General features: G+C 55.2%; 7 protein-coding genes across 7 annotated transcripts; 5 read left to right on the plus strand and 2 right to left on the minus strand.

The window, feature by feature from the left end:
- Positions 1-2,414: 2,414 nt before the first annotated feature.
- LTHEOB_9272 (Phosphoglucosamine mutase) lies at positions 2,415-3,368 on the plus strand (the record flags this gene model as incomplete). Its single annotated transcript, XM_035518842.1, has 1 exon — positions 2,415-3,368. One exon carries the CDS (start codon positions 2,415-2,417, stop codon positions 3,366-3,368), a length of 954 nt encoding a protein of 317 aa, XP_035368877.1.
- Positions 3,369-3,522: 154 nt separating this feature from the next.
- On the minus strand, positions 3,523-4,016 carry LTHEOB_9273 (uncharacterized protein; the record flags this gene model as incomplete). The annotated part of the gene is made up of 2 exons (XM_035518843.1): positions 3,523-3,779; positions 3,836-4,016. 2 exons carry the CDS (start codon positions 4,014-4,016, stop codon positions 3,523-3,525), a joined length of 438 nt encoding a protein of 145 aa, XP_035368878.1.
- A 1,404-nt stretch (positions 4,017-5,420) lies between these two features.
- On the plus strand, positions 5,421-5,963 carry LTHEOB_9274 (Nicotinate phosphoribosyltransferase; the record flags this gene model as incomplete). Its single annotated transcript, XM_035518844.1, has 1 exon — positions 5,421-5,963. One exon carries the CDS (start codon positions 5,421-5,423, stop codon positions 5,961-5,963), a length of 543 nt encoding a protein of 180 aa, XP_035368879.1.
- A 1,306-nt stretch (positions 5,964-7,269) lies between these two features.
- LTHEOB_9275 (uncharacterized protein) lies at positions 7,270-8,064 on the plus strand (the record flags this gene model as incomplete). Its single annotated transcript, XM_035518845.1, has 1 exon — positions 7,270-8,064. One exon carries the CDS (start codon positions 7,270-7,272, stop codon positions 8,062-8,064), a length of 795 nt encoding a protein of 264 aa, XP_035368880.1.
- Positions 8,065-8,825: 761 nt separating this feature from the next.
- Positions 8,826-10,164, plus strand: LTHEOB_9276 (Methionine vitamin-b12; the record flags this gene model as incomplete). Its single annotated transcript, XM_035518846.1, has 3 exons — positions 8,826-8,877; positions 8,949-9,144; positions 9,198-10,164. The coding sequence occupies 3 exons, from the start codon at positions 8,826-8,828 to the stop codon at positions 10,162-10,164; spliced, it is 1,215 nt and encodes a 404-aa protein (XP_035368881.1).
- A 1,810-nt stretch (positions 10,165-11,974) lies between these two features.
- LTHEOB_9277 (Flavonol synthase protein) lies at positions 11,975-13,417 on the plus strand (the record flags this gene model as incomplete). Its single annotated transcript, XM_035518847.1, has 5 exons — positions 11,975-12,041; positions 12,095-12,196; positions 12,245-12,525; positions 12,592-13,144; positions 13,311-13,417. 5 exons carry the CDS (start codon positions 11,975-11,977, stop codon positions 13,415-13,417), a joined length of 1,110 nt encoding a protein of 369 aa, XP_035368882.1.
- A 145-nt stretch (positions 13,418-13,562) lies between these two features.
- Positions 13,563-15,356, minus strand: LTHEOB_9278 (FAD binding domain containing protein; the record flags this gene model as incomplete). The annotated part of the gene is made up of 6 exons (XM_035518848.1): positions 13,563-13,981; positions 14,035-14,489; positions 14,540-14,969; positions 15,019-15,138; positions 15,193-15,258; positions 15,314-15,356. The coding sequence occupies 6 exons, from the start codon at positions 15,354-15,356 to the stop codon at positions 13,563-13,565; spliced, it is 1,533 nt and encodes a 510-aa protein (XP_035368883.1).
- Between the last annotated feature and the right edge of the window lie 1,201 nt (positions 15,357-16,557).

Genomic DNA, 16,557 nt, shown 5'->3' on the forward strand with positions numbered 1-16,557 from the left:
GCCACTGCCGCACGCTCAACGACGCCGGCCTGTTCTTCTGCGCCGGGCCGTTGCGCGGGCGCCACCGCTTTTGCGATCACATGCGGTGCGCGCGGTGCGTGGAGTGTGTGTTTGAAGACGGTGGTAGTGTGGACGGCAATGTTGACGAGGAGGAGAAGTGCGGAGTGAGGACGGCGGTGGGGATGCTACCGCTGCCGCCGGCGAGGTTGGGAAATAGTGGAGGAATGTGGTGAGGTGGGGAAGGTGTTGGAGGAGGGATGGTGGGATGTTGGTGTTCTGGGGGCCGGTTTGTGGGTTGGTTGTGTTGGAGCGTGAGGTTGCGGATTTCTCTGCGACATGTGACAGAGAGACATTTGCCTCGTTTGTCCCTTGCGTTGGTCGTAGGCGAGGCAACGGTGACTTGTCATGCATCATGGGGGCCTGGCACGTTCGGATTGGATCGTGCAGTTGGGGACTTTTTCCGTGGTCGTTTGTAAATGTAAAGCACATCCATGTCGACCACCAAGCACCGTGCGTCTCCTTTATGTCACAGGAATCGGGTTGAAAAAGGGTGTACCTGAGAAAAATTATTACTTAATTACCTTGTATCCACCTTGTAAGCAAGAGATCCGCTTTTCAGTTGCTGCGAGGCAGAACTTACAGCCGTTGATGGTTTCAATGCAAAGGCAAAATGACGAATGTGAAAAGTCCATGCTGCCGAAGATTGCGTGTAATTGCGTGCAAGTGAGCGCAAGGATCTATTTTACATATGCATGTAGGGACGTACCTTGCTTGCCCTGCCGTTACGTGCGTCTGCGGGCAACGAAGTCGATGCTCGATCCATGGGGTTTGAAGTTTAAGTAAAAAATTTCAAACTCAATATTAATTACATTAAATCAACGCCAATAAAATTACACCACCTTTCTATAAGTGTCCTTGAGAACTACAGGAAGAGAAGAACGTATGTACAATCTTGGAAGGGCAGTGACTTGGTAGAAATGAGGAAATGAGAAAAATGATATTCGGCGAACATGGTTAAGTCATCGGGGGGAAGGGGAAACACCGTTGAATTTCCTTGTTTCACCTTGATAGCGTGATTTGCATAGAACGGCCATGGTTGGGGATGGAGTTGTCTCGATAAGAACTGCTGTTTTAGTGAAGAACCGGGAGTGCCTTCTGTCTTTTAACGAAGCACAAAAGAAAAAAAGAAAGTAGTGATTTGTTCGCGGTCCAATCTCAAGCAACATCCAATCGAAATCAATGATCTTCCATATATTCCTGTTTACCTGCATAAATTCTGCATTCACGCATTCTCGGGACTTCCTATTGCGAAGAGCCGGGACGAATGTCTCTTTCGTGAATCTGCAGGTATGACATCTATGGCGTCAGAGCCAAAATCACGGAATGCGCCATGTGAAAAACATATCAAGAGCTTCTATAGCAGAAGAAGATGCGGTTACACGGCAGCACAAGATCATAAGACAAACAGCCAAAGAATGGCACAAAGCAAGGTGCGGGGTCATGGGGGCCAAAAAGCAACCAGGTATACGGTGGTTCCCGGTTAGTTGCATCGCAACCGCTCCCTCGGGTATGTAGGGCCCACGCCGCCGCATCGACGTCATCTACCGAAGCCGCGCGGCTACAAGTGTTGTTAATCAGTGAGCTGTGAGCGAACCGCGCAGCTTGTTCAAGACGTCTTCCAAACTAATTATTTAAAGGTTTTGTTTGGAGTTGTTTCGAAAGGCGACAGTGTTGGGGTGCCTTGCCTTTATTTATAGTAATGAATCTCGTTTGTGCTTCAACTGTTGCCTGGTTTGAATAACTGTAGCTATAGCATCGGGCTACACCTGTGCCGCAGTTTTGTGTATCTAGGCCTGCTGCCTGAGGGTGCAGCTGATCTCTGTATGATGAACGCATGTTGCAGGCGAGATGGGGAGGACGTTTTGGCCGATCAGCCGTGAATGGGGTCTGGAAGGCTGGCAACGGACCCCAACCGCCATAACGCGAAGAGGGTGCCATGCTCACCTCAGCCCAGCTTCTCTGTGCCGCAAGTGTCTGGATCGACGGATCGAAGGCTATCCGCCAGCTAAGCGCGGGGACCGGAAGGCAAGGGCTCCGTGTCACGAGAGGACCCAGCCTTGTTTCCAACAAAATCAGCTCCGTACAAGAAATAACGCCCCCCCCCCCACTGCTTGCTACTGTGCCGCTGAGGCTCAGCCATAAACTTTCCCAGGGTCCTGCCCCATCTGCCCATCCAAACCAAGGACTTTCCAGATTCTCCGAGGTAGAGAGTCAACTGGCCACGATACGGAAACACTTCCACAGCGTCAATCCACATCATGTCGCATCAAGGTTCCTTGAGCACCGCTCAAGCCTGGCTGTCATCATTTTACCATCGGCCTTGGAATGAGATTAAACAAAACCCCCAAGAGAAAATGACCACGGAGCCATCCGACGGCATGAGAGATTTTTGCCCAGAGGACCCTGAAATCCAATTTGCTCAACGCCGGGACCAGGAAAGAGATTCAAGTCAATACGGACGTTTTGATAAGGAACTCAGCGATAGCACGAACTTCATGGAAATCACTGTTCACAGGCCATCCCACGATCCACTGCCTGAGTCGGTAGAAGTTCGCTCTCCTACAAACCAGCCTGTGCTCGGAGATCTGACAGACACTGAGGCACCAGATAAGGATACGGAAGCTGGTCTTCCCTCCAAGCTGCCGGAAGAGAGCCGCGCGGAAAGGCTTGATGCCATGCCGTTGGACTTCAGCTCGCGATCCCGGGCCACGACTGTCTCGGTGCGCGAGCTCGAGGCGGATATTTCGCCGACCGACACGGACCACGGAAACTTCTGCGCAATGATCGAATGCATGGCACCAGAAGTTGAGGAGATACTCCGGCAGTGTGCGAAAAACTCGAGGCACAAACTGTCGCCGTCGACACTCGAAGTTCCAAAGGAAGTGGCGCATCGTGCAAGTCCAGACCAAACGATTGAATTCGATGCCGTGGTATGGAGCCGAGAACAGTACGAGGACGATCATTACCAGGATCCGATGCAAAACTATGGAAGCATGACGTATGGGCTACCGGAAAGCAGCCCTGATGGGCTTCTCGTCGTCGGGGCCGGTGTGCAGATTTTGGAGGATTCGATCGGGAGCGCTTACGGCGTTCCGGTAACCAAAGCTTCAGTGGAGGTGGCACGGCGGGACTCGGGCATCAAGTTCACGTTGACGTGTGTCGAGGATGGCTATGAGGATGCTGAAGTGTTGTTCGATGATGACTTTTTATATGAGGAAGAGATGATGGATCCAGATTATTTCCGCAAAAAGGATGGCTGCACGAAACCAATCTCTCGGCCAGCTCTGATACGTATAAGCACTTATTAATGTATGTATTCCTTTCGTTCCTATGTTCCTTGGAGCAGAATTCCCGTATGTAAGCGAGTAATTTGATCACTGGGTTGAGTATATGTAGTTCATTGCAAGGTCGTAAACATCTACATGTCGAGGACAGCAGGTCCTCTGCTGGCTTATACAGTCCTCAGGTGGTAAACATTTCCTTACCGACCTTCCTCTCAAGCTCTTCCAGCAGGCCGATCAAAGCTTCTCTCCGACCTCTGCCAGGTTCATGCTTGACGCCAGGCACTCCCGGGCCCTTCAACAAAAGCTTGTAGCGACTCGTCTTGGACTCCTCATTCTTCGGGCCAAGCACAACGGCATGGCAGAGAAGGCCAGAAGGAGCGAGGGCAGTGGTGACTCTCAGACGCGGGGATGCCGGGAAAAGGACCGAAGCATTCTCTGAGCTGAGATCAGTGATGCTCATCCGCCATTGACGGAGCGCGGCAGAGAAATACCTTGAATTCGCTCGACCAGGTCCGTCATGGTCGTGATCTGGACGGTTTCGGGCACCTCAATTTTGTTCTCCACCTTCGGAACTGGTAGTGGAGCGGGTGGCTCGGGTGGCGCTTGGTACGCGGGGACATAGCCGTTGATGGCCTTGTTCGCGGGGGCTTTCGACTTGTTGCTGGCACTCATGATGGACGACGGATGGAATTGATGAAGAATTCAGCGAGACGGGAGATGAAGGGCGATGGCGAGGACATTATGGCGAGTGGCGTTGGGACTGAGTCGAGCTTCTTCTGAGCCTGCAGCGCTTGCAGCGCTTGCTGAGTCTGCTGAGTTGGCGGAGCTTGCAGAGCTTGCTGACAGGGTAGCGGATTGGATCTTTGGCGCTCGAAGAGGGGCATGCCGGGGTAGTGGACTGGATCTTTGCCGCTTGAAGAGTGGCAAGCCAGGAAGCTGGCAAGATGATTGTTGGCAGAGTGGTAAAGTGTGACGTCGACGGAGGGTCTGGCCCCAGGCTGGGTGGCTGGTTGGCCGCATGTGACAACGCGGGGACGCGACGCGTTCCTTGTTGGCTGACTCATCTGTCTCTTCACCATTAGGAGGCCTTCTATTCTGGGCAAATACTATGTGCGGCTCTTGGTGCTTCAACACACTCCCGCTTTGCATCACTTCCCGATGCAGCCATCACTCCGCTGACGTCTCCACATCTCGACAGCCACCCTTATCGCCCCAACCTTCACTGCCCTTCGCTGCAGACGTGGCTTTAACGGCTCTGTGCTCGATATATTGACGTACGTCCTTGCCAGTACAATAGTAGGTAGACGCGTTGACTCCACCTTTCGTACTCACTTGATCGGCCAATGCTAGTGCATGAATTCTTTGACTCGGTCTTGCGCTGACCGCCAATTCAGCTATTTCTTGCAGCGGAGCGGCATTGGCAAGATCAAGCACTCATGCCGACAAGAAATATCGAAATCATTTTCGGTTGCATTGATCTCACCTGAGAAACAGCGAGTCCAAGCGTTGCTCACCGATAATGCATCTTGATTTTCGCTGGTCAATGCTAGATCGCCTCCGTCCAAGGGGCTATCCGCTGATTCGCCAGCAAAGCCGATCAAACGGCATCCCCACAGGGCAGAAAATCACGCGCTGCACCACGGGGAAACAATCTCCGGCACCCTACGCTGCCTTGGACGGGCAGATCTAGAGCTTGTTTCTCCATCTGTCAGAGCGTGTTGACGGGGCGGTCCAGTATTCATCAAACCAGCACAACGCAGCGCGCGGCGGACCGACGACAATCATGGAGATTACGAGCGCCACGTCCAAACAAGCATGGCGTCGTCCCGCGGACTGATGCCATGGAGACCCAAGCGCACGCTTGCCAGCCCCACACCCTCCCCGACGCGTCAACCCCAGTTCCCCCTGAGCCCCAACGACGCAACCAACCAGGGCAAATCAAACGCAAGCCGTCGCTCTTTTATCAAACAACAAAACCCCAAGCCTTTACCAAGCCTTCCGTTTCCTCACCCGGCTTCGCCTTCGTTCCGTGTTCCGTCTCCTCGCCGACCCGCACATCGCTCATTTCCCGGAACAATGCGTTCTTTCACCCTCGCTACCTTCCTCCTGGCCGGCGCTGCCACTCTCTCCACCGCCGCCCCCATCAACCCCAACGGCGTGGCTGCCCGCGACCCCGTCAACTCGGGCCACATCCTCTCGTTCCTGGCCGAGGCCGGCAACGGCGACGAGAAGGGCGACATCAGCAAGGCCGCCGTCACCTCGGTCAGGGTTGGCAAGCGTGACCCCGTCAACTCGAGCCACATCCTCTCGTTCTTGGCCGAGGCCGGCAACGGTGATGAGAAGGGCGACATTTCCAAGGCTGCCGTTACGTCTGTGAGGGTTGGCAAGCGTGAGGCCGAGGCCGTCAACTCCGACCACATCCTTTCGTTCCTGGCCGAAGCCGGCAATGGCGACGAGAAGGGCGATATTAGCAAGGCTGCCGTCACCTCCGTGAGGGTCAGCAAGCGTGAGCCGGTCAACGCTGGCCACATCCTGTCGTTCCTCTCCGCCGAGGGCAACGGTGACGAGAAGGCCAGCGGTAGCCTCGTCGACGCCAAGGTGAACGTTGGCAAGAACTAAGTCAGGAGAGCAGTGAGGTTGGTGGGATGATGATGTGACGGGGCTCCTCTCTTTTGTTAATTTTCATTCTTGTCGATGTTCATATATACCATTAGATTCGCATAAACGTGAGTACTTTCTCGAATAAAGTTTTTGTGGAAAATCCTGTGAAGAAACTCTTGGCTGACGCAACATTACCCTTTTAGTACTAAATTAAGAGATCAATCATTTTTATTTCTACGGTCAAACCGAACGCGGCTCTGTGCTGCGATGATGTCGATCGATATTAGTACTGTGGGCTTCAGGGTGTGGAAGCATAGCATCAATTCATATTTTTAGCCTGTGGATCTTCCGCAGCATTCGAATGCAACGTCCCTTTTCTATCTTTGTCTTTCTCCGCAGTTGATCACACAGTTAATTAGGGATCTCATCACACCGCTTATTAGCAATATCCCATGTGGCTTTTATGGCACATACGAACGTCTCCATGCAGAAGTGTCGGAACAAGGTAATTAACTTCACTCATCCGAGGGCTCCGGATGAAAGCGTCGGCTTTGTGTAACGGTCCGGCCGATCACCGATCGACAGATTGTAAGGCGGGAAGTAACGCTTCCGCTCGCCTTAATTGTAATCTCCGTTGGTGTTGAAGGATTTAGGGAGGCAATGCAGCAGGCTTAAATTTCGCCGAGGCGCTAGTTCAGGCAGTTGTACCTGAACCATTGTACCGGAAAGCTGTAGTACTAGTTGTTGAAAGGGCAGCTGCACGCGATGACAAACGGTAGACGGGAGGATGCGCGGACCGCAAGTTTAGGCTTGCAGGATTAGACGTGAAAGCTCGCCGTGCTAATCCCCAGGCGCCACACCGTCGGCACCAAGCCGCCGAACCCTGCATGCTCTAGCCAGACGTGAGACGGGTAAGCCATCTCAGGGCGATAAACTTTAACGCCAGGCTAAAGAGACGGTGCACAGGCGTTGAACGGCGCGCTTGCCGGATCCAGCCAGCATCATCGTATTCTCTTTCGCTTGTGCAGATGGTAGGAAAGGGTCCAGTGGCGGTGCGAAAGGCGCATGGGAAAGAGGAATACGAGCAGCGACAGCATGAGCAACGGGTGCCTGAGAAAACGGCGGCGAGGCGGCTGGAGGTGGTGAGGCTAGAAGACTTCTGCCGCTTCTTGCCACAAGCGAGGCGTTGCTGTCCCGTCTGCACCCAAACGGCAGGTACAGCACGTGCTCGCTTATTTGGTACATCTCGACCGGGCCAAAACCTACCACGACGACCGCCAAACCAAGTTTCTCGATCACGTCTCACGCTACGCATCCCTCAACCATGGCCGACCAGCTCAGCGCAGCAGACGTCAATGCCATTGCCGCCTTCCTCAGCGCTGAGGACGTGCCTGATGTCCTCGCCGCCGAGCCGGTAGACTGCCTAGTCTTGTGCGTGTCGGCCGTGCTGCACAGCGCCGACGTTGTCTTCTCAGCGCTTGAAGCGCGCCCCCGCCTGACCAAGACGTTGGTCATCTGCGGAGGCATTGGCCACTCAACGCCATTCCTCTACCACGCAATTTCGCGCCATCCCCGCTACCAGGAACTTTACCCGGCGATTCGCGGCCTGCCAGAGTCGCGCGTCCTGGCCCAAGTCTTCGACCGCTTTTACGATTCAGATGCCATTCGCCAAGCGGGTGTGACGGTGCTCGTCGAGGACCGCTCCACCAACTGCGGAGCCAATGCCATGGAAACGCGCGCCTTGCTGGAACGACATGGCGTTGCACCACCGCGCACGCTCCTGGTCGTCCAGGATCCCACAATGGCGTGCCGCACCGTGGCCTCGTTCGAGAAGGCCTTTGACGACGTCAGGCCCCGCGTGCTGAGCTGCCCGACATTCGTGCCGCAGGTGGAGAGCGCGGGCTCCGGCATTGTCTACTGCACTCCAGCCGTTGAGCCGGCGGGCTTGTGGGAGGTTGCTCGCTTCCTCGACCTGCTCCTAGGCGAGATCCCTCGGCTGCGCGACGACGCCAATGGCTATGGCCCGCGCGGCAAAGGATTCATCGCCCATGTCGACGTGCCGGACGCGGTCGAGCAGGCGTGGGCGCGCGCGTGTGAGAGGGTTGCGCGCGGCAGATGAGCGACGACTCGCGGTCGCATGGGGATGCCTGCACTTCCGGGCTCCGAGGCTGGCCGAGCAAACGGTTGCTCAACGGCGCATCCACGGCGGCCAGTGGGCGGGCGGCGGCAGGTACCGGGGGGTGGGGCTCTTCGGGAGCCCGTGGCTCGACACGTGAGCGGCTTTGTCTTCAGCGTAGGTTTTGACCGCTGCCAGTGGCGCTTCTCATGCACGCGGATCCTCCACGGATGCTGATCGAGCGGCATTTGTGCCTAGCGGCGCAGGGCGGACTGACGCTGCCGCAGGGTCGCGCGTCCGGCGGCTGGTTCTGGCGGGAGGGGGCCTGACGACTCGGCGGCGGCCACGAGCCACAGCTTTATACCGCCGCCTGGCGGGGGCCATGGGCCACACATGGCACCCGCTTATCGTGCGAAATTCTCCTGCCCGGCCGGGGTCCGTCGCATGGCGCTGGGCTAGACTTGCCCGCTGCGCTGCTTAGCCCTGGCGGAGAGCCGTCCGCGTCGCAACGCCTGCCCCACGCCCGCCCTGGTCGACTTCTTCACGTCCCGCACCCTTCAGAATAATAAAGGGGAACCGCCCGCAGATCAGCTACGCTCCGTATACATTTGTAGGCTCTCCACTGGCCCACTGCTGTCGCGGGCCCGTCTCAATCCAACAAGCCGCCAGCCAATGCAAGTGCTGCGGGGATCATCACTGCACCTCGTCCCAGAGCTCCCACACGCTCAAAATTCATCAGAGGTCCATTCTTGCTGAACGCCAACATGCCCATAATTGTTCCCACCGAAAGTGTGGGTTCCCTGCCGCGTCCCATGCGTAAGTCGCCCGTCTTGACTGCCCGTCCGTCCCGCGTTTCGACAGCCGTTTGCTGTGCCTCACACCTGCAGCCCAGCCTGACGTCATCCCAGAGCTCCAGCAGACCTACGCCGATTACGATGCTGGTCGCTGTACCAAGCAGGATCTGCTCGATGCCCAGGACCTGGCCGTCCAGGATACCATTGAGCGCCTGGAGCGCAGTGGCCAGGACTTTACCACCGACGGCGAGCAGCGCTGCAGCTCCTTTGCGACGTACCCTGTCACAGAGTAAGCCAATTGTAGACCACGTGAGGCCGGACTGGACTGATTCGTTGTTACAGCACCCTCAATGGAACAGGCCTCAGCCCAAACCTCACCGTCGACGACCAATGTTTTACAATCACCTTCCAGGATGGCCACACGCGTACACTACCCCGTCTCCTTTCCGGGCCCTTCCGCTACCAGACATACGCATACGACAACTTCAGGGCATCTCTTAAGTATGCCACGAAAAAGCGCATGAAGGTTGCTGTCATCGCACCGTCGATGATGTACCTCCTTTACGTCGGCGAAGTGCCCGGATACTCCAAGGAACAGTTTATGCAGGACATTGTCGACGAGTGCGTCAAGGATATTCGCGGTTGCTTCGAGGCCGGTGCGGTGCGTGTGTCGATTGACTTCACCGAGGGTCGGCTCGCGTGCCAGGAAGGATCCCCGCCCAATTTGATCGACGTTTTCATCAAGCTGCTGGACGACGTATTATCGCACTTTACCCCTGAGGAACGCGTCGACATTGGCCTGCACACGTGTCCTGGTGGCGACTGCGACACTCGCCACTCGGACTTCCAGTCATACTACTCGCTGATGCCGAAGCTGTTAAAGGTCCGAGTGGGCTACTTCCTGATGCAGATGCGGTCGGAGCCGGAGAAGGAGACGCTCTACAAGCTGATAGGGAAGCACCTGGAACCCAAGCTGGACGGCGTCAAGCAGATTGTCTTCATCGGCTGCGTCGACCCGCTGACGCCGCACGTCGAGAAGCCCGAGTCGATCGCCGACCAGCTGCTCGAAGCCAGCTTCTACATCCCGCGCGACCAGCTGGGCGCCACGGACGACTGCGGCTTCTCGCCCTTCAACAACGACCTCAAGCCCAAGAGCTGGAGCCCGAATTTCGGACGCGACATCGCCTTCAGGAAGATCAAGGCGCGGGTCGAGGGAGCCAAGCTGGCGAGCGAGGAGTTTGAGCGGTTGGAGAGGCAGTCGATAATATTAAAGGCCAGGGCGAAGTCGAAATCTCCGCCGCCGAGATGAAAGAATGAGCAGAAAGGAATCGGCCTTGGTTTGCTCTGATGCTGGAAATCTGAAAACGAGAATATATCCTCTTGGAAATGTTTTATGAGCCTTGTTTTTTCTTTTTCTCGCGTTGCATATTTGGCGGTTTGAAATTCAGTAATCGCTTCTTGAGCGCATTGCTTTTCCTATTTTTTTTCTTCTTCTCTACAGGGGCAGTAAAAGTCCGCGGATTTTTCATAATCCTTTTTTCCTCTGCTTTGGAGTTTTCCAATCTGGAGTGGTCGTCTGAATATCTCTGTTTTGTTGTCCGAAGGATTTCAAAGAGCGTAGCATTTGTATCTACAAGATCGACCTTTCTTGTAGTCATGGCGGCTGTATTGTACTTGCTCGTGTTGAAGGCTGAGATATCATGGCGTTTGGAACAATATTAAACCTCTTAAAGCAATCGGTGCTACTTGCTGAATATCTTGAGGCGTTTGCAAGATCACTTTTCTGTTGCTTTGAATACAACAGCTCGGCTGGGGCCATTGAGTTTTCTTTCTATTTGTCCGAAGCTCAATATCAGCGGGGATCATGATCGGATTTTGATTTACGACGAAGCCTAGACTATGCACCGGGCCCGGCGGTTCAACAAAAATAGTCACACGATCCCCAAAGGAAAGTCAGGAGCAAGGAGCATAAGTGGGGATCCGGAATGTGGAATAGACTGCCTCGCCGAAGTTGGAGTGTTGGAGTTTGGAATGACTTTGGCTTCTATAACGTGTTTTGGGATACGATAGCACAATCTGAAAGTTTACAGGGATAGATGATTGCCTGCTCAGAGCATATTCTTCGGGGTTGGTCAAAGTATATTCGTGAAGAGTATACTCGACGCAGATCAATGGCCAACGACTCAACCATATGTTCCCCGCACCATTGGCGACCAGTGGCATGGGATTGGAGGAGTCATGGACGATCACTGTTCCTTTTTCGGATGGCGATGCTGTGGGGTATTGTGGCTAGTTGTTTCCCCATTGGCCAGGACTCTCTTGATTCATCTATTAGACATATAAGTAGCGTTACTTTAGGGTGTTGCATACCGTAACAAGTTAATCCTGACGCTAAATCGGGGGCTGGCGGCAGGGATTTCGGGATTTCTTTCCTGTTGATCATGTCGTTCCCACGATCGCCGTGGTTTAGCGATGCCTGTGTTTCCTTGCTTGTGCATCGATCATCTCTGTTCGACAATCATCCCGGTTTTTCCAGAATGTTCATCATGGTCTGTGAGATCAAATGCTATCTAATCAATCATCATGGGTTGATGCCAAGTAAAGACGCAATGTCCGGCCCGCTCCGCCCTCCCGAGCATTGCGCTATTTTACCTTCCCCACTTTCCCCATCAGAGAAGCTCCGCGTAAAACGACAGTGTTCCGTCCAGCTAACAAAGCACTGCATGCGCCTGGATATCTCAATGGAGATTCTCCGATGTATTGGCGGGGTCATTACGTTCTGGCCAATTAAGTTGCAGAGCTTGAAACGGATATTCCTGGTGCTCGTTACGGCCCAGTAGCACGCCATCCCGACCGCCAATGGCACGTTCTGACTCTACGTGAATTTTATTGGTAGACTTTTGTCACGTATCTGACGACAAAGAGCTCGAATGGAGCTACCCCGCCTTGCGATCACGTCAAGAAGTGTCTATGCCGAAGGTGAAGAGAAAGGTTCACTGCTCCCGAGCGAGCATCACATTCTTGCTCTCACCCCAAAGTTTCTTCTACCTTCATCCGTGTAATTCTGAACAGCCGGTTCTTGTTTCTATAAGTAGATTCTTTATATCTCCTGAAACGTTATGGCGCCGGCCAAAACAACAACCGATCTTCCCGACTATGAGTATCCCCCAGAGACGCAAGAACAACGTAACGGGAATATATTCTTGGTATCCATATACTTCAGTTCTGATTCTGTCTAGTGGACTGGGCAGACCTCGAGGCTCTGGACATCTCCAAGATCAACGACCCCAATGGAATACAAGAGCTGGCAGAACAGGTCCTTGGCTTCATCAACAAGAACGGTAGGCCTCCTCAGAGCGATGCACAACTTCGACCAACCAGACGCATAGGTTTCTTCTACGTCACCGGCCATGGATTCACCGACGAGGAGATCCGACGCCAATACGCCATAGCGAAGGCAGTATTCGAACTGCCTTTGGAAGAAAAGTTGAAGTATATCTGCGACACGGCCAAAGGCGACTTCCGCGGCTACAAGCCTCAATCCACCGGCAAGCTGGCGGCGCGCGACAACGACGAGCGCTACAACATTCCCAAATTCACACCAGAGCACGAGCGGCCGCATCCGAAAATCATCAACGACCACATCGAAGAGATCAAGGACTTCTCTCTGGTATAAATCCTCCCCACCAACTAGCCAATGCCACACCCACACTAACACCGCCACCAACCCCCACAGAAAATCCACAACACCCTCCTCCTCCCGCTCCTCCGCCTCTTCGCCCACGCCCTCGAGCTGCCCGACCGCGACCACTTCGTCCGCCAGCACCGCTACGCCGCACGGGGCCTCGAGTACCTGCGCTACATGCAGTACCACCCGCGCACGGCATCCGCGGACGCCGCGGGCGGCAACATCTGGGCGCGCGGCCACACCGACTACAACACTCTGACGTTCCTGTTCCACCAGCCCGTCGCGGGGCTGCAGGTGCAGACACCAGGTGGTCAGTGGAAGCACGTGCGCTCGCCGCGTGACGCTGTTATCGTGAATATCGCTGATGCGCTGGAGTTTCTGAGTGGGGGGTATCTGAAGTCGACGGTGCACCGCGTCGTAAGGCCGCCGGAGGATCAGGCGGGGGATAAGAGGTTGAGTTTGATTTATTTTGCGAGGCCGGAGGCGGATGTGGTGTTGCGGCCGGTGGAGAGCCCGTTGTTGAGGAGGTTGGGGGTGCAGCAGAGTGGTGGTGGGGGCAGGAGTGGGGAGGGGGTGTTTGAGGAGGATGTTACGGCTGAAGGTACGTTTCTTTCTTCTTTCTCCTATTCTGTCTTTTCTTTTCCTTTTTCACTCGGGCGGAATGAATGCCGCACGTATAAGGCAGGACTGGCGCGCCGAGTTTCGGCGGGTTAGAGGAAGCGGGCGAGATGATGAATGCGGATTGCTGATCAGTTACGTTTTGACAGAATGGGCGAGGGCGAGGATCGCAAAGGACCACAGGTTCCGGGTGGGGCTGGTGGACCAGCGCGAGAAGGAAATTATTGCTGGTGTTAACGAGAAGTATTATGATTGATGAGGTGCTGCGAGTCATAGGTAGTTCGATTTGACCGGGGGCAGGGGTGTAGGCGTAATTAGGCAAGAAAAAAGATCAAGTTTTACCTATATACATGGGGTATCGATCTTCCACTGTAGTGGATTTTTGTTTACTTAGTACAAGCCTATTGGCTGAAGACCTTCTCGAAATAGCCGCGCACGTCATTGCCCGCGTAGCCAGTGTACATGTCGGGCCTCACTACGACGAAGTCGGCCTCTCCGATCTCTACGGGCTTGTCGTTGGTGACGCCGACGTTGGTCATCTTCGAAAACTTCTGCGCAACCTCCGGCTTCGGCTCCGCACTGCCAGACACATCCCAAGTCTCCACCCAGTCCGCCCACGGCGCCGAAGGAGGGCTCCAGGAGGCACCCCGTAGCGAGAGGACGAGGAACTTGCCGTACGAGCGTGCTGCGTACAGGCGCTGACCCTCGTCGTTCTCGCTTGCGTGCAGGAAGATGTCGGGAGTGCGGTGGCCAGGGATGAAAATGCCTGCCGGCTCGCCCTGGATGACTGACGTGTTGCTTTCGTAGGTGACGCCCATTCCTGAAACCTCACAATTAGCTTCCTTTTTCACTCATTCATATCGTCAAACTTACCGGTGATGTAGTTTGCGTTCTTTTCAATCAACTCGACATACTCGGTCGCCGTCTTGACCGTGCTCCTCACCAACTTGGCCGCAACATCGATGACTCCCCGCGCCGTAGCCAGCCGCTCGTCTTCGTAGCTCTGCAGCACGCCGTGGTAGCCCTCCTTGACGGCGAGGGCGAGCCTCCATGCAAGCGCAAAGGCGTCGGCCTGGCCCGTGTTCAGGCCCTGGCCGCCGTTTACTGCGTGGATGTGTGCGGCGTCGCCCGCCAGGATGACGCGCTGCTTGGGAGAGAAGTAGGTGCGTGCGACGCGCTCCTTGATCTCGAAGATGCTGAACCACTCGGTCGCCTTGAAGTCGACGCGGTGCGGCGCCAGGAACTTGCGGATCTCGGCCTCGATGCGGGCCTGGTCCGCGCGCGAGTTGTCCTCCAGCAGCGTGTAGAAGCGGGCCATGCCACGTTCTCTGAGGAGATGTTAACATGGTCCCGGAAATTTGTTCATCAGGAGTCTTACCTCGGGATCCACGAAATGCGTGCCTGGCCGTTCACCTGGAAGGTGATGATCTCCGGGCAGCAGGGGAAGTCGGTGTCGATGAAGGTGTCGAGGACGTGCCAGTTCATGTTGGGCTTGTCGCCCTCGAAGGGGATCTGCAGCTGGTTGCGCACCATGGACCGCGCGCCGTCCGCACCTACCGCATACTTGCTGACGACGACCTTGTCCTTGAACGTCGTCCGCACAAAGTCCTCACCGTTGGCATCGGTGAATTCCTCAATGCTGAGGGCCTCGTGGTCGTGGTAGCAGGGGATGTCCAGCATCTCGTGCATGGCGGCTTCGACGTCGGCTTGGCCGATCATGAGGAAGTTGGGCCGGAAGCAGTTGTGCAGCGAGACCCACCATTTGTTCTGCCGCGAGATGAAATTGCCGTCCGAGAAGGTCGAGCTGGCTGCTTGTCGTTAGAGGCTGTGTTTTGTTAACTGGATGTATCTGCTCACTGTTGCACTTCAGACCCTTGGGCTCCAGTTTGTCGAGCACGCCGACGACTTCCAACGTTTGCTGACTTCTTGCATTGAGGGCATCGGCACGGCCAACCGGAAGCGAGGTTGGTGCTTTGTCTGAGGCGAGGTCTGAGTACTGGTCCTGCTATCTTGCTGGCTCTTGGGTCTTACCTGCAATGAAAACATTGAGTCCCAGCTTGCGAGCCAGCAAAGCTATGGTAAGGCCGGTAGGACCAGCTGTGCCGTACTCGTAAGCTACGAAACCGATTCCCCTGCATGAAGCTCCACTTACCTCCAATAATGGTCAAATCGGTGTAGATCTCCTTTACGGCCATGGTTGTTGTCGTTGTGTGAGCTGTTCAATTGATGGAGGCGGAGCTCAAAGATAAAAGAAAGCGGGATGCATATAGCAGAAAGGTGGGGCACACTATCAGTTGGGATACCGAGGAGAACTCCGCGCGAAAGCACACCATTATTAGACGTCGCACTAGTTTTCGTCTGATCCAAATGCCACCCTGATCAGATCACTTCTCATCGGACGCGGCCGATGCAGACGCAAGCCAAGCCCGATGCCTTCTCCCGAAGAGTGGCAAAGCGAAAAAATGAGACAGGAAGTCGCCTGGGGTACAGCACGTCCCTCGTAGCCACGAGGCGTATGAAACAGGCTCGTGTTCGCTTGGCCATGCCTGGGACAGTGGTGATTCTCCGCGTCTTCTGCTGCACAGCACGGCGCAAGTTCGGAGCTGTGTGCTTTCGAACGTCCTTCTTCTGTGTGGCCTGCCAAAATCTAGCGCGGAATCCTCCCGCACGACATTTCTCAGCCTCTCAGACGTCAATCTTCGTTACGGCACGACCCGATAGCTGCCGCTGCTGGGGATCGCCAAGCGGCCGAAAGAGCCCCATCAAGCCTCAGGAGATGGGGCGATCAGCCGATCCAGATGGCGACTGCTCAACTGCCGTCCCGGTTCCCGCACTACAAGCTTTTCCTGCCTCTTGTCCAGGCGTTGAATCGCAGTCCACGTGGGAGCAGTAAACTTTCGAGCAGCCCTACCGCTGGTAGAGTGGCGCAGGGCTGCTCTGCATAAGGTGCCGCAGTAAGCATAAAATTCCTCTGCGGCTAATTTGCCGCTTCGGGAAATCAAACGACCTTCTCCTTCGGGTTGCGACCTGCCAACTTTTCTTGCCACCCTTTCCTCTTCATCGGGCGCTATCGTAAAATTCGTTTTCATGCCGAGGTTATCAAGGGGTTGCGTGTCGCGATCTAGTCCTTGCTCGCTTTTTTTTTCTCTTCCTTGCAAGTGCTGCTACTGGAACTGAGGCCCGCTGCCACAGCCTCGATCTTGGCCCGACTGCCGAAATCATGCGGGACGGGATCCACAACGCGGCTTTTCAAATAGCTGCCAGGGGCACATTCGCGATAACTCCGGTCAGGCCAGAACCAATAGCAGCCGGGATCCCCCGTGAATCTAGAAGATTTGCGCTGCAGCCATGGTGTCATTGGTCCAATGGTGGTGTGGGGATTCACGGCCTGATGCA

The sequence above is a fragment of the Lasiodiplodia theobromae genome, assembly GCF_012971845.1.
Source record: "Lasiodiplodia theobromae strain AM2As chromosome Unknown scaffold_31, whole genome shotgun sequence".
Lineage (NCBI taxonomy): Eukaryota > Fungi > Ascomycota > Dothideomycetes > Botryosphaeriales > Botryosphaeriaceae > Lasiodiplodia > Lasiodiplodia theobromae.